Raw genomic sequence first — 13,422 nt, 5'->3', positions numbered from 1 at the left:
CCCTCTGTCATCTTCTTTCTTCTCTCCTTCCTTCCTTCCTTCCCTCTGTCATCTTCTTTCCTCTCTCCTTCCTTCCTTCCTTCCTTCCTTCCTTCCTTCCTTCCTTCCCTCTGTCATCTCCCTCCCTCCCTCCTTCCTTCCTTATTCTAATCTCTTTCCTTCCTTCTGTCATCTTCTTCCCCTCCTCTCCTTCTCTCCTTCCTTATTCTCATCTCCCTCCTTCCTTCCGTCCTCTCCCGCGAGGTGCCCTAGCTCGAACGCAGCAAACCAGCCCGGGTGTGAAGAGTCCGCCTTCCCCCTAACTCGGGCGGAGAAACCGTCTATATGCTACTCGCGCCTTTGCCATCTGCTGAGCCCAGGGACTACAATTTCCACCTTGACTTGTCCAGCTGTTGGCAGGGAGTGGTGGGAGTTGTGTCCCAACACCCCATAGAGGCAGCTGAAAGCGGAAGTTAGCGACCAAGGGACAGAGAGTGAGTGGCCAGGTGTGTGTGGGGGTGGTGGTGGTTTGTTTCTTCCTGCATGGGGAAAAAAAAAAAAACCCGCCGCCAAACACCTCAATTCACCCGATTTTACCCCCGAGCCACAAACGCACCAGGCGGCGTTTTCTCCGTCTCTATTCCAAACCAGGTACCAGGTTGGTCGAAACTTCACCCCACCTCGGAAGTGGCCCCCTTCCCACGAGGGGAATCCGCGTGGGAGTCTCGGAGCGCAGGTCCCAGGCCCTTAGCAGGGGGGGGGAAACCCGAACACCCGCAGCGGCCTTGTCCTTAGCTCTCTCTGGGGCTGGTTGCCAGCCAGGAACCCCGCAGCCCTCTCGGCCGGCTGCCTGGAGCGACCGGTGCGCTCCGTCGAGGCTCGGATTGCGGGGGGGTGGGGTGGGGGGAGGCAGAAGGGACCCTCCCTCCCCTGGAACAAGAGGGCGGAGGCCGCCATTCCCGTTGGGTGCCTGGTCGTGCGGGAGGGTGGCGGGTGTGTGTTTGTGTGCGTGTGTGTGTGTGGGGTGGACTCTGGCCGAACCCGCCCCCGGGGACAGCGGAGAGCCGAGCCCTCTCAATGCCCTCCTTCCCCGACGGTGAGGGAGGGAGGGGAGGGGGTTTCCTTTGCTCCCTGCCCGCAGGAGAACGGTGCGGACGCGCCGCGCCGCGCCGCACGCGTCCCCGCAGGCTTTATAAAGGAGGCCGCTGCCCGCTGGCCCCCACTCTCTTGGCCGCCGCTCGTCGGGGCATCCGCAACCTCCTTCCCTTCCTTCCTTCCTTCCTTCCTTCCTTCCTTCCCTCCCTCTCCCTCTTCCCCCTCCCCGGGGAGAGAGTCTCCCCCAGCCGCTGCCCCGGCCTCTTCTCCTTTCCCCGCAGGCCCCGCCAAAGGTGATGGATTATTCGTACGACGAAGATCTGGACGAGCTGTGCCCCGTTTGCGGGGATAAGGTCTCCGGCTACCACTACGGGCTGCTGACCTGCGAAAGTTGCAAGGTAGGTGAGGAGAAGGGGAGGGGAAGAAGAGGGTGGCCGGGTGGGCGCGCAGAGGAGCTGGGGCCGGCGCAACTCGGGGCCGGCGAAGCGCCCCGAGAACTGCGCGCCAATCTCCGCGGAGAGGGCCGCCGCCGCCGCCGGCGGAATTATCATAATTAGGGTTTGTCAACGAAAACCGGGAGGAGGGTCGCGAGTGACCCGCTGGCGACGGCGGCGGCGGCGCGCCCCACAACACAGACCTGCCTTCGGGGCTGTCGGCGGCTTCTGCGCTCCGGGGCGGCGGAGAGGAAGACGGCGGTTTGGAGGGGGGGGTGTCTCTCTCCAGCTCCCCCCAGACGGGGGAGAGAGGGGTTTGGCGAGGCAAGGAAGCCCGGGATCCAGCCGCAGCTCCGGATCCATTTACCGGTTGGGATCTAGTCAGGGTTTTTATTTTCCCCCTCTTGACGGCAAGGAATCACCATCCTCCTCATCATGATTTAATATTAATAAACGGCTTTTTCGGTGGCAGGCTTCGGGTTTTTCGTTTTTTTTAAAATAATTTTGTCGCCTTGGCTGATCCAATTCTTGGAAGGAGGCACCTTGAGCCTAAAACCTGCGCCTGCTCCCATCTGTTGTGTAGGTTTGATGTTTTTATTTTTTTATTTTTAAAGCAGATGTTTTTAACAGTTGGGTGGAAGAGAAGCCCAAGCGGTCGCCTCTGCAAGGAATTATTTCTCCTTATTTTATTTTGCGTCGCTTTAGGATTCGTTTAAAGGCGTTTCCTTGCCTGGGTGGGTTTGGGCGCGTTGCGCGAACCTTTCGCGATCCTCCGCACCCCAGGATTCCGCGCGGACCCAGAACCCCCCCGTAGATTCATTTCAGAAATCCCTTTAGTTGGTCTGAATTGGGCGAAGGCGGTTTTAGTGCCCAACGAATTCCCCCTCTTCTCTTTGGATTTGGTTTTATTTTATTTTATTTTTTAAACCGGGCGTCAATCCTTCCACGCACCCACCCGCGGGAAAAAACGCTCCAAAAACTCGTTGGAGATCCAGATGTTAAAAATGAGCGCTCCCCCTATTTTTTTATTTTTGGTCCCGGGTCGGTGAAGAAGCAGCAGCTAATTCGGCTTCACTCCGGCCTTCTTTCCTTTCCTTTCGTTCTGGGAACGAAGATTTTCCTGGGAAGAGCCGAGAGAGAGAGAGGACGAGTTGAAAGTCGAACGGTTGAAGACAAACCGAAGGGGTGAAGGGGAAAAAAAGTAGGAGAGAGAGAGAGAGAGGGGGGGGGAGGGAAAACTGGGAAGAAACGGAGGGAGAATCTGTTAAGACTCCAACGCCTCCCTTTCTCCACCCGCAGCTGGAAGGGAACGGCATTCCAAGAACGCGGAAGGGACCCTGCCAGTCTGTTTTTTTTCCCCTCCTTTAAAAAAAATATATTTATTCGGGGAGGGGGCAATTAAAACCCCGCGAGTTTCATTTCGGGGACCCTCCCGGATCGGACTGGACGGGGAGGGAGGTTGACATTTTTTTCCTAAATATTTTTTGAGATGGGAAATAAAGAGCGAAATGGCGCCTCTGGTTAGAAACGAAAGCGAGGCGAAGGTGGGCTCCCGCGCCCTCCCCCCCACATCCACCAGTCCCTCGGAGGGTCGCGGCCCGGCCGGTTTGGTGAAGCGCAGCGCTCCGAGGGCCAAATTGCTACTGGGGGAGGCTTCCTTGGGGTTCTTTCGGGGGGAGAGGGGTTTAGATTTGAAGGTGGGGGGCGAATGCGGGAAAAAATTCTTCCCCTTTCTAGTTGAATCCTGATTGAGCGGGGGTTTTAATTGGATTGATATATTTTTTTTTTCGGGGTGAGGGAGAAGAAATGGCTGCGTCCTTTTCCCCAGCCACTTTCCCAAACAACCCCCCTCCTCCTTTTTAAAGAAGGGGGGCTGCCCCCTTAAAAAGGCCGCCTCTAGATAAAGGACACCTTCGTTTTAAGATCGAACGAGTGGGGCCTTTACAGAAATAGCTTCTTCCTCCTCCTCCGCCTCTGGGTATTTTTTCGGTGATTTGGGGATTCTCCAGCCGGGAGGGGCGGGAAAATGGTTTGGCCCGGGTCGGGATTGTGCCTTGGATTTGAGGGGTGGGCGAGGGAAAGGAGAGAGAAAGAATGAGGGTTTTTTGTTTGTTGTTTTGTTTTTGCGAAGCAGAAGAAATCTAGAGGCGGGGTCCGCATTAAAATAGGGATTCTGCCGTTAGTATCAACCCATCGATTTATTATTAATGTGTGGGATTTGATTTCGAGCCCTATTTCCATCAGGACCCTCGCGTTGATTGCTATAACATTATTTTAAACAATTCAAATTATTAACACACCATTCGTTCTTGCACTGGGATCTCGCATCCTTGTTCAGCCTTGTAATCCTTCCGCTTAGGCTAGGATGAACCCCATTTCACGGAGGGGCACTGAGGCCAGAGGAGGGGGCTCATGCTTAGCTACTCTTACAGGGTTAACCTACCTCGCAGGGCATGGGGTGAGGATCATATGAGAGTAGACTGGCCTAAATAATTTCTATAAAAATTCCCTCCGTTAAATTGTGTGGATCTGGAGTCAGATGTCTTGAGGACATGTCCCAAAATCCGGGGATCCCTTTTTTTTTTTGAGCCAAAGTAGACAGTTTTAGGGTTCTGCGACGGGAGGAATTGTATCCAGAGGGCCCGGCGATTTGTTTGGCTGTGTTCGCACGCCAGCAAACTTTCTAAAATAAATGTTCATTTTATACGGTGTTCACACGAACACAAGAGCAACGCGAAAAAACGCCGCATTAGAACCGATTCGGGTTGGGTGCGGTTTTGTTCGGGCGAGTTAGGGGTAATGCCACCCACCGTGGATGGAGTTGGGATGCAGACCCTCGCTGTCCCCGGGGAGCTAAGCCATCCTCCAACCGGGACAAGCCAGGGGGAATTCTGGCCTTCCCAGTCCCCGCGCGCCTGGGATAGTTTTCCTCGCCCGCCTGCGCTCCCTTTCCTCTCCCCTTGCGCGTCTGTCTCAAGCCCCCCCAATCTCTCTTCGCCCAGGGCTTCTTCAAGAGGACGGTGCAGAACAACAAGCACTACACGTGTACGGAGAGCCAGAACTGCAAGATCGATAAGACGCAACGGAAAAGGTGCCCGTACTGCCGTTTTCAGAAGTGCCTGGCCGTGGGGATGCGGCTGGAAGGTGAGCGCGCTTGCATTGGCTTGGGTCCTTGCGCTGCGGAAGGGCCTTTGATGGCGGGCAGAGGGGAAGGAGGGTCTCGGCCGGGGGTTGGTGGTGGTCCCCGCCCCCTCTTCTTCCCGGGTGGGCAAGGGCGGCCGCAGCAATTCAGCTGTTTCGGCGGCCGAGCGGCCTTGGGAAGCCGAGAAAACGAAAGTGTTTTCCCGCTGGGAAGAAGACGGAGTCCCGGGGAGGGGTGTAAGGCAGGGAATCCGGCCGGGCCTTCTCTCCTAGATCTTTAACAGGGCCCCCAAAATCTTTGGGGACGGGCCGGAGGTGCGGGGAAGGCGAGGCACTCTGCCCATGTTTGAAGACGCCGGTTTTTTTCAGAGCGCGTGCCAAACTCCGGTCAAAAGTTGGCCAAGGCTCTGTGTGTGTGTGTGTGTGTGTGTCCCACCCGTAACGAAGAGCCCCTTCCTCTTGGCCGGGCTTGGGAAGGGGGTCGCGATGAACGCCCGACCCTCTGCCCGTCTCTCTCGGTTTTTTTTTTTTTTGGGGGAAGGACCAGGCGGTAAGAATTCATTGCCCAGCCCTGCGGGACGAGTTTTCGCCGCGGTGCAACGAATCGAGGTCGACGCACCCTCGTTTCTGCTTTTAGAGCCCCGAGACATGCAAATAAAAGGGGGAGCTTTCTTTGAGCCCCGAAAACCATTCGCGGGCTCCTTTTTGTTTTTTGACGGGGGGGTTATGCTCGTCCTGGGACCCCAAACCGCTTCAGCCCCCTTTTTGTGGAGATCGGCCCGGGACGCCAAAGCAGCTTTGAACGGACCCCTCGAGGGGAAATCCCCGCGATTCGGAGCAGTCCAGGCAAGCGCCTCGTGGGAACGCGAGCCTCGAAGTGAGGTTGGAGTCAAAGGGGCTGCTGTCCCGGGGAGGGAGGGAGGGAGCTGCCCCCAGAACGGTTGCCTTGACCCGCAGAGCAGGGCAGTTGAAGGAGGGAGAGCGCCTTGCGCCCTTCACCTGCGCGGGGAGGACGGGGAGGGGAGGGGTGGGTGGGCAGCGAAACTTTGGCCGAGGCTCTTCGTCTGGCCGCCGCCGGATTCCCCCCTTTTTTTCCTCCTTCCTTCCCTGCCTCGCTGCGCTGCAGGAACTCGGGAAGGGAAGCTGCTCTTTAAATAGACGGTGCCTCCCCTGCCTTCCCCCCGCAAGGAACTTCCCGGCTCTCGCTCTCTCCCCCCGCCTCTCTCATCTTCATGGGTCTGTTTTGGGAGAGGGAGGAAAAAGCTGGACGGGAGGCCTGAGCGAAGACGCTGCAGAATCCCCTCGTTGGGCGAGGAAGCACCGTCTGTTGCAAGACAGCTGCGGCCTTGGGAACAACCCTGAGTGGGGGTGTTTGTTTGTGTGTGTGTGTGTGTGTGTGTGTAGCAGGAAGGACATGCGGAGGAGCCCCGACAGGCACCTACCGCGTAGACAAGTGGGGAAACCCGCCAAGCGAGAGGCTGGTCGGGATCGCTGCCAAACGGCTGCGCTCCTTTTCCTCTGGGGCTGCCCTCCATCCTTTCCACCCTTTGGATGCCACTAGACGCGAGGGGGAGGGAGGTGGAGAAAAGGGGGGCTTTTCCGGTCTTGTCCCCAGATGGGCCGCGCGGGTGGGGAGGAGTGGGGGCTGGTAATAGCAATAGCAATGGCCCTCAGACTTATACCCCGCTTCGTAGCCCTCTGTGAGCGTTTTACAGAGTCAGCCTCTCGCCCCCTCCCTCCAACAATCTGGGTCCTCGTTTTACCCGCCTCGGAAGGACAGAAGGCTGAGTCAACTTTGAACTGGTCAGGATCGAACTCCAGAAAGTGGGCAGAATCAGGAAAGAAGGAAGGAAGGAAGGAAAGAAGGAAGGAAAGAAGGAAGGAAGGAAGGAAGGAAAGAAGGAAGGAAGGAAGGGCTTAGACTTATATACCGCTTTATAGTGCTTTCCAGCCCTCTCTTACAAAATCAGCCTCCTGCCCCCAACAATCTGGGTCCTCGTTTTACCCGCCTCGGAAGGACAGAAGGCTGAGTCAACTTTGAACTGGTAGGATCGAACTCCAGAAAGTGGGCAGAATCAGGAAAGAAGGAAGGAAAGAAGGAAAGAAGGAAGGAAGGAAGGAAGGAAGGAAGGAAGGAAGGAAAGAAGGAAAGAAGGAAGGAAGGAAAGAAGGAAGGAAGGGCTTAGACTTATATACCGCTTTTATAGTCCTTTCCAGCCCTCTCTTACAAAATCAGCCTCTTGCCCCCAACAACCGGGGTCCTCGTTTGACCCTCCTGGGAAGGACGGGAGGCCGAGTCCACCTGGAGCCTGGTTGTGGGGTTCGACCTGCCCAACTTTGCAGGCAGCCCCTGGTCAGCTCCGGCGCTCCTTTCCTTGCAGCCGTGCGCGCCGACCGGATGCGCGGGGGCCGCAATAAATTCGGCCCGATGTACAAGCGCGACCGGGCGCTGAAGCAGCAGAAGAAGGCGCTGATCCGGGCCAACGGCTTCAAGCTGGAGACGCTGCCGCCTCTGCCGCCGCCCCCGCCGCCGCTTCCGCCGCTGCCCCCGCCGCCGCCGCCGCCCCCCATCGTCTCTCCGGTGCAGGCGGAAGACTACGGCGGGCTGCCTCCCTCCCTGCACGGCCTGGCCCACCACCAACACCCGGCCGGCTTGGCCAAGGCTCTGCCTCCCCCCAGCGCGGCTGCCATGACGCCCATCGACTACGAGCGCAGCCCCTACGGGACGCCCGCCCTGGCCGGGCCCGGCCCGGTGGGTCCCGGGCTCCTCTCGGGCTACCCTTACCCGCCTTTCGCCAGCCGGGCCATCAAGTCCGAGTTCCCGGAGCCTTACGCCGTCCACCCGCACGAGGCCGCCCCGGCGTACCCCTTCCCGGAGCCTTATCCCGGCGCCGGCGGCGGGGGCGGAGGAGCCTCTCCGGCCACGGCGCTGGACGTGCCCGAGGTGATCCTGAAGCTGCTGCAGCTGGAGCCGGACGAGGCGCAGCTGAAAGGCCGCATCCTGAGCTGCCTGCAGCAAGAGCAAGGCGGCAGGGGCCGGCCGGAGAAGCTGACCACCTTCGGACTCCTCTGCAGGATGGCTGACCAGACCCTCTTCGCCATCGTGGAGTGGGCGCGCAGCTGCATCTTCTTCAAAGAGCTGGAGGTGAGACACGCGCACGCACGCACTGGGTGAGGGGGGCTGGGAAGAGGGTGGGGGGGGGAAGACCCTCTCCCTCAAAAATAGCTCTGGAGGGAACTCCATCTCTGGCTGGGAAGCCCATCGTCCCCAGTCTCACTGCCTGGGGATCATGGGGCTTCCTGGGGAGGGCTCTTGGCTGGTGCTGGGAGCTTGAACTGGGACCATTGGCCACAGCTGGGCAGCCTCAGGAGAAGACAGGTGGGGAGCAAGGCTGCACCTTTCCCTCTGCCTCTGTTTCCCCCTGGGTGAAAAGGGAAGTGGAATGGATGTGCTTTGGGTGACCACCTGGTACCCAGCCAACTGCTTGGTGCAGGATTGATGGGCAGATGTGGGGGTGGGCGGAGGGGGCATCCCTGGAGCTCAGAAGTTTATTTTGGGTGTGGGGGTGTGGGGGGGGTGTTCAGCCTTGGGGACAGTCTCCCCCCAGGAAAACAACTCAAGGACAGGGCCCGAGATGCCCACACACCTGGAGGAGGCCAGCTGGAGACTCTCAGTCCTTTCTCTTTGTTGTAAGGCAGGAAGAGGAAGCTGGACTTTGTGTGTGTGTGTGTGTGTGTGTCTGTGTGTGTGTGGACAAAATTGTGCAGCTCCAGGACAGGCTGCGGTCCAAGGAGAGCGGTCTCAGCCTGCAAAACTGTATCCCACGCATTTGGCTATCTAGCCAGAGGAGCAGGAAGGGAGGGGGAATGTGAGTTGGTTTATATGGCCTGGTTGAAGACCCCCTGGCAGAGGAGTTGGTCTGTCCTGCCCCAAATTCCTGTCCCCCCCCCACCCAAGGCAAGACCAGGGGCGAAGCCTGGCACCTGTCCCCTCCTTTCTGTCTGCATCCCTTTCCCTCTTTGGGGGTAGACTGCGCCTGTGCCTGGAGGTTTCATTGGCCATCAGGTCACCCGATTCTGCTTGCCAACTAACAGTTCTTCCACCCTGTGATGTAAAAGACACCTTGTTCAACCAGAGGCCACAAGTTCTATTGGCAAGTGTTGCATGCCCCTTGAAATCCTTCCTCCCTCCTCCCTGCCATTCCCATTCCCCCCTTCCTTCCTTCCTTCCTTCCTTCCTTCCTTCCTTCCTTCCTTCCCATTCCCCCTTCCTTCCTTCCTTCCATCCATCCATCCATCCATCCATTCATCTATCCATCCATCCATCCTTATTGCCTGTCTGTTTTTCTTTCTGTCTGTCTGTCTTTCTTTTTGTCTTTCTCTTTCTTTCCTTCCTTCTCTCTCTCCTTTTCTTTTCTCTCCCTTGTAACTTCCTGTCAAAAGATTTTAACAGGAAATTAAAAAAAACAGCTTTTACACCATTTTAAAAATCTACTGCTGGAATACAACAACAACAACAACAACAACAACAACAACAACAACAACAACAACAACAATAATAATAATAATAATAATAATAATAATAATAATAATAATAATAATAATAATAATAATAATAATAATACATAACACTGGGTGCTGTGCCTAAAGATCTAGGCAAGCACTTGAAAACAATTGGTGCTGACCAGATCACCACTGGTCAGCTGCAGAAGGCCACTTTACTGGGATCTGCTCGCATAATCCGCAGATACATCACGTAGTCCTAAACGCTTGGGAAGGGTTTGACTAGTGATTTGGGATACGAAACCCAGCATGGTTATCTCGTCTGCTGTGTATGCTGTTGTTTTTTGTTAATAATAAAATAACAATAACAACAGGCAGCAAGAAAAAAATCACAAAGTATCAGAACTTATAAATTGAAGTTGAGCAACTTTGGAAAAAGAAATTGTGTGTTATCCCAATTATAATTGGAGCCCTTGGAGCAATACCTAAAGGGCTACCTCGCTATTTGGAAATCGTGAATTTATCAGACTTGTGAACACCCTGATTCTACAAAAAACCACCCTACTTGGAACAGCTTATATCCTCAGATGCTACCTGAACAGTTCCTAGGTCCTTGGTTAGGACTTGAACTGTTGAACTACCAGCCAGCCCCAAAGGCTGTGAATCTCACTAAAGATTAAGTAGTAGTAGTAGTAGTAGTAGTAGTAGTAATAGTAGTAGTAGTAGTAATAATAATAAGAATAAGAATAAGAATAAGAATAAGAATGTTAAACGTTCTAGGTCCTGGTTAGATTAACTAATAATAATGATAATGATAGTGATAATGATGATAATGATAATAATAATAGTAATACTCATCCAACTTTTTCTGGCATTCAATATAGATTAATTGACTAGAGGGTAGAAAAAATTCTTCAAATAGGTCCCTGCAAACTTGCTTGGCTCTGCAGTCCCTGCCCAAAAGTTTTGCCACCCCAGATCCCTTCTGTTCGGTTTCACCCATCCCACAACACCTTCCTTCCTTCCTTCCTTCCTTCCTTCCTTCCTTCCTTCCTTCCTTCCTTCCTTCCTCAATCTCATCTCATCTCCCTTCCTTCCTTCCTTCATTCCTTCATTCATTCATTCCTTCCTCTCTTCCTTCCTTCCTTCCTTCCTTCCTTCCTTCCTTCCTTCCTTCCTTCCTTCCTTCCTTCCTTCCTTCCTTCCTTCCTTCCTCAATCTCATCTCCTTCCTTTCCTTCCTTTTTCCTTCCTCCTTCCTTCCTTCCTTCCTTCCTTCCTTCCTTCCTCCAAATTCCCACAGCAGCTTCGCTCGGGTGCAACATCTGGGTGCAAGGAAAACCCCTTGTGCTTTTTCTTTGCACACCCAGATGCCAAGACAGCAAACGTGGCCAGGCATTCTCCCAGGGGAGGCTTTTAAAAAAAAAAAAACCTCCCTGATTGGCATTCATTCGGCCAGAAGGATGAGCAAAGCACCGAGCTCCCAACAGCTGTGCGGTATGTGTTCCCTCTCTCTCTCTGTGTGTGTGTGTGTGTAAGAGAGTGATGGAGGGGGAGGATTCATCTCAAACACCTGTTTTTCAAGGTCACAATTCATTCCTCCAACTTTGAAGCAGAATCAAAAGAAAAAAGGAAAGTGCTTAGGCAGAAGGATAATATTCCTAAGTAAGTTTATTATGACTTTTAACCGTTGCTTATTTCCAAGGGTTTATGCTAATGTGGTGTTTTTGTTAGCTTCCCCAGAGTGTCTGGTGGGCGAGTGGGTGGGTGGGAGCTACGCACTGAAACCCTCACAATCACAGCAGCGTTCCGTGGTCACAAAGAACATGAATGGCCACGGGTGGTTTTTAAAATGCGGGCTGACTCTTTCTTTTCTTTCTTTCTTTCTTTCTTTCTTTCTTTCTTTCTTTCTTTCTTTCTTTCTTTCTTTCTTTCTTTCTTTCTTTCTTTCTTCTTTCTTTCTTTCTTCTTTCTTTCTATCTAGCTTTCCTTCCTTCCTTCCTTCCTTCCTTCCTTCCTTCCTTCCTTCCTTCCTTCCTTCCTTCCTTCTTTCTTTCTTTCCTAAGTTTATTAAACCTGCTTTGAAACACCTTCTGCCCACCCAAAATTTCTGTTGGCAAGTGTTGCATGGCCCTTGAAATCCTTCCTTCCTTCCTTCTTTCCTTCCTTTCTTTTTTCCTTCCATTCCCATCTCCTTCCTTCCTTTTTCCTTTCATTCCCATCTCCTTCCTTCCTTCCTTCCTTCCTTCCTTCCTTCCTTCTTCCTTCCATTTCCATCCTCTTCCTTCCATTCCTCCCTCCTTCCTTCCCTTCCATTCCCATCTCCTTCCTCCTTCCATCTCCATCCCTTCCTTCCTTCCTTCCTTCTTTCCTTCCTTCCTTTTTCCTTCCATTCCCATCTCCTTCCTTCCTTTTTCCTTTCATTCCCATCTCCTTCCTTCCTTCCTTCCTTCCTTCCTTCCTTCCTTCCTTCCTTCCTTCCTTCCTTCCTTCTTCCTTCCATTTCATCCTCTTCCTTCCATTCCCTCCCTCCTTCCTTCTTTCCTTCCATTCCCATCTCCTTCCCTCCTTCCATCTCCATCCCTTCCTTCCTTCCTTCCTTCTTTCCTTCCTTCCTTTTTTCCTTCCATTCCCATCTCCTTCCTTCCTTTTTCCTTTCATTCCCATTCCCATCCTTCCTTCCTTCTTTCCTTCCTTCCTTCCTTCCTTCCTTCCTTCTTCCATTTCCATCCTCTTCCTTCCCCTCCTCCTTCCTTCCTTCTTTCCTTCCATTCTCATCTCCTTCCCTCCTTCCACTTCCATCCCTTCCTTCCTTCCTTCCTCCCTCCTTCCTTCCCTTCTTCCTTCCTTCCTTTCCTTCTTTCTTTTCTAAGTTTATTAACCTGCTTTGAAACATCTTCTGCCCACCCAAAATTGGTGGGTGCCGGAGTGAGGAGGGGTCGGCTGCGCGGGAAGGGAGTGGGAAGGAGGGAGGCCACGCAGTTTCCAAACCAGAAAACCCAGCCAACTGCTTGATGCAGGATTGATGGGCAGCTGTGGTGGGTGGGAGGAGGGGGCATCCCTTGAGCTCAGAAGTTTATTTTTGGGGTGTGTGTGTGGGGGTGTTCAGCCTTGGGGACAGTCTCCCCCCCAGGAAAACAACTCAAGGACAGGGCCCGAGATGCCCACACACCTGGAGGAGGCCAGCTGGAGACTCTCAGTCCTCCCTCTTTGTTGTAAGGCAGGAAGAGGAAGCTGGACTTTGTGTGTGTGTGTGTGTGTCTGTGTGTGTGTGGACAAAATTGTGCAGCTCCAGGACAGGCTGCGGTCCAAGGAGAGCGGTCTCAGCCTGCAAAACTGTATCCCACGCATTTGGCTATCTAGCCAGAGGAGCAGGAAGGGAGGGGGAATGTGAGTTGGTTTATATGGCCTGGTTGAAGACCCTCCTGGCAGAGGAGTTGGTCTGTCCTGCCCCAAATTCCTGTCCCCCCCCCCCCCCCAAGGCAAGACCAGGGGGCGAAGCCTGGCACCTGTCCCCTCCTTTCTGTCTGCATCCCTTTCCCTCTTTGGGGGTAGACTGCGCCTGTGCCTGGAGGTTTCATTGGCCATCAGGCCACCCGATTCTGCTTGCCAACTAACAGTTCTTCCACCCTGTGATGTAAAAGACACCTTGTTCAACCAGAGGCCACAAGTTCTATTGGCAAGTGTTGCATGCCCCTTGAAATCAATCCTTCCTTCCTTCCTTCCTTTCCTTCCTTCCTTCCTTCCTTCCTTCCTTCCTTCCTTCCTTCCTTCCTTCCTTCTTTCCCTTCCTTCCTTCCCTCCTTCCTCCCTCCCTCCCTCCCTCCATTCTCCCCTTCCTTCCTTCCTTCCTTCCTTCCTGCCCTTCCTTCCTTCCTTCCTTCCTTCCTTCCTTCCTTCCTTCCTTCCTTCCTTCCTTCCTTCCCTCCTTCCTCCCTCCTCCCTGCCATTCCTCCCTTCCCCTTCCTTCTTTTTTCCTTCCATTCCCATCTTTCTTCCTTCCTTCCTTCCTTCCTTCCTTCCTCCCTCCATTCCTTCCCCCTTCCTTCCTTCCTTCCTTCCTTCCTTCCTTCCTCCTCCTCCCTCCCTCCTCCCTCCCTGCCATTCCCATTCCTCCCCTTCCTTCCCTTCCTCCCTTCCTTCCTTCCTCCCCTCCCTCCCTCCCCTCCCTCCCTCCCATTCCTTCCCTCCTTCCTTCCTTTTTCCTTCCTTTCTTTTCTTCTTTCTTCCCTAAGTTTATTAACCTGCTTTGAAACATCTTCTGCCCACCC

The 13,422-nt window shown here is 54.1% G+C and overlaps 1 protein-coding gene across 1 annotated transcript in view; it reads left to right on the top strand.

Annotated features, from left to right (window-relative positions):
- The first annotated feature begins 1,370 nt into the window (after positions 1–1,370).
- The window catches only part of NR5A1 (nuclear receptor subfamily 5 group A member 1), a 34,277-nt gene continuing 22,225 nt past the window's right edge, over positions 1,371–13,422 (top strand). The window contains exons 1-3 of the mRNA XM_087944051.1: positions 1,371–1,472; positions 4,511–4,652; positions 7,031–7,794. Of these exons, the coding sequence (XP_087800177.1) occupies positions 1,371–1,472; positions 4,511–4,652; positions 7,031–7,794 (1,008 nt within the window). The remainder of the gene's footprint in view (positions 1,473–4,510; positions 4,653–7,030; positions 7,795–13,422) is intronic.

Source organism: Notechis scutatus, chromosome 15 (assembly GCF_049901735.1).
Source record: "Notechis scutatus isolate UNSWTSFEM ecotype Mainland chromosome 15, rNotScu1.2, whole genome shotgun sequence".
In the NCBI taxonomy this organism is placed as follows: Eukaryota; Metazoa; Chordata; class Lepidosauria; order Squamata; family Elapidae; genus Notechis; species Notechis scutatus.
The sequence above is the reverse complement of the archived record's forward strand: the minus strand, read 5'-3'. Positions and strand labels throughout refer to the sequence as shown.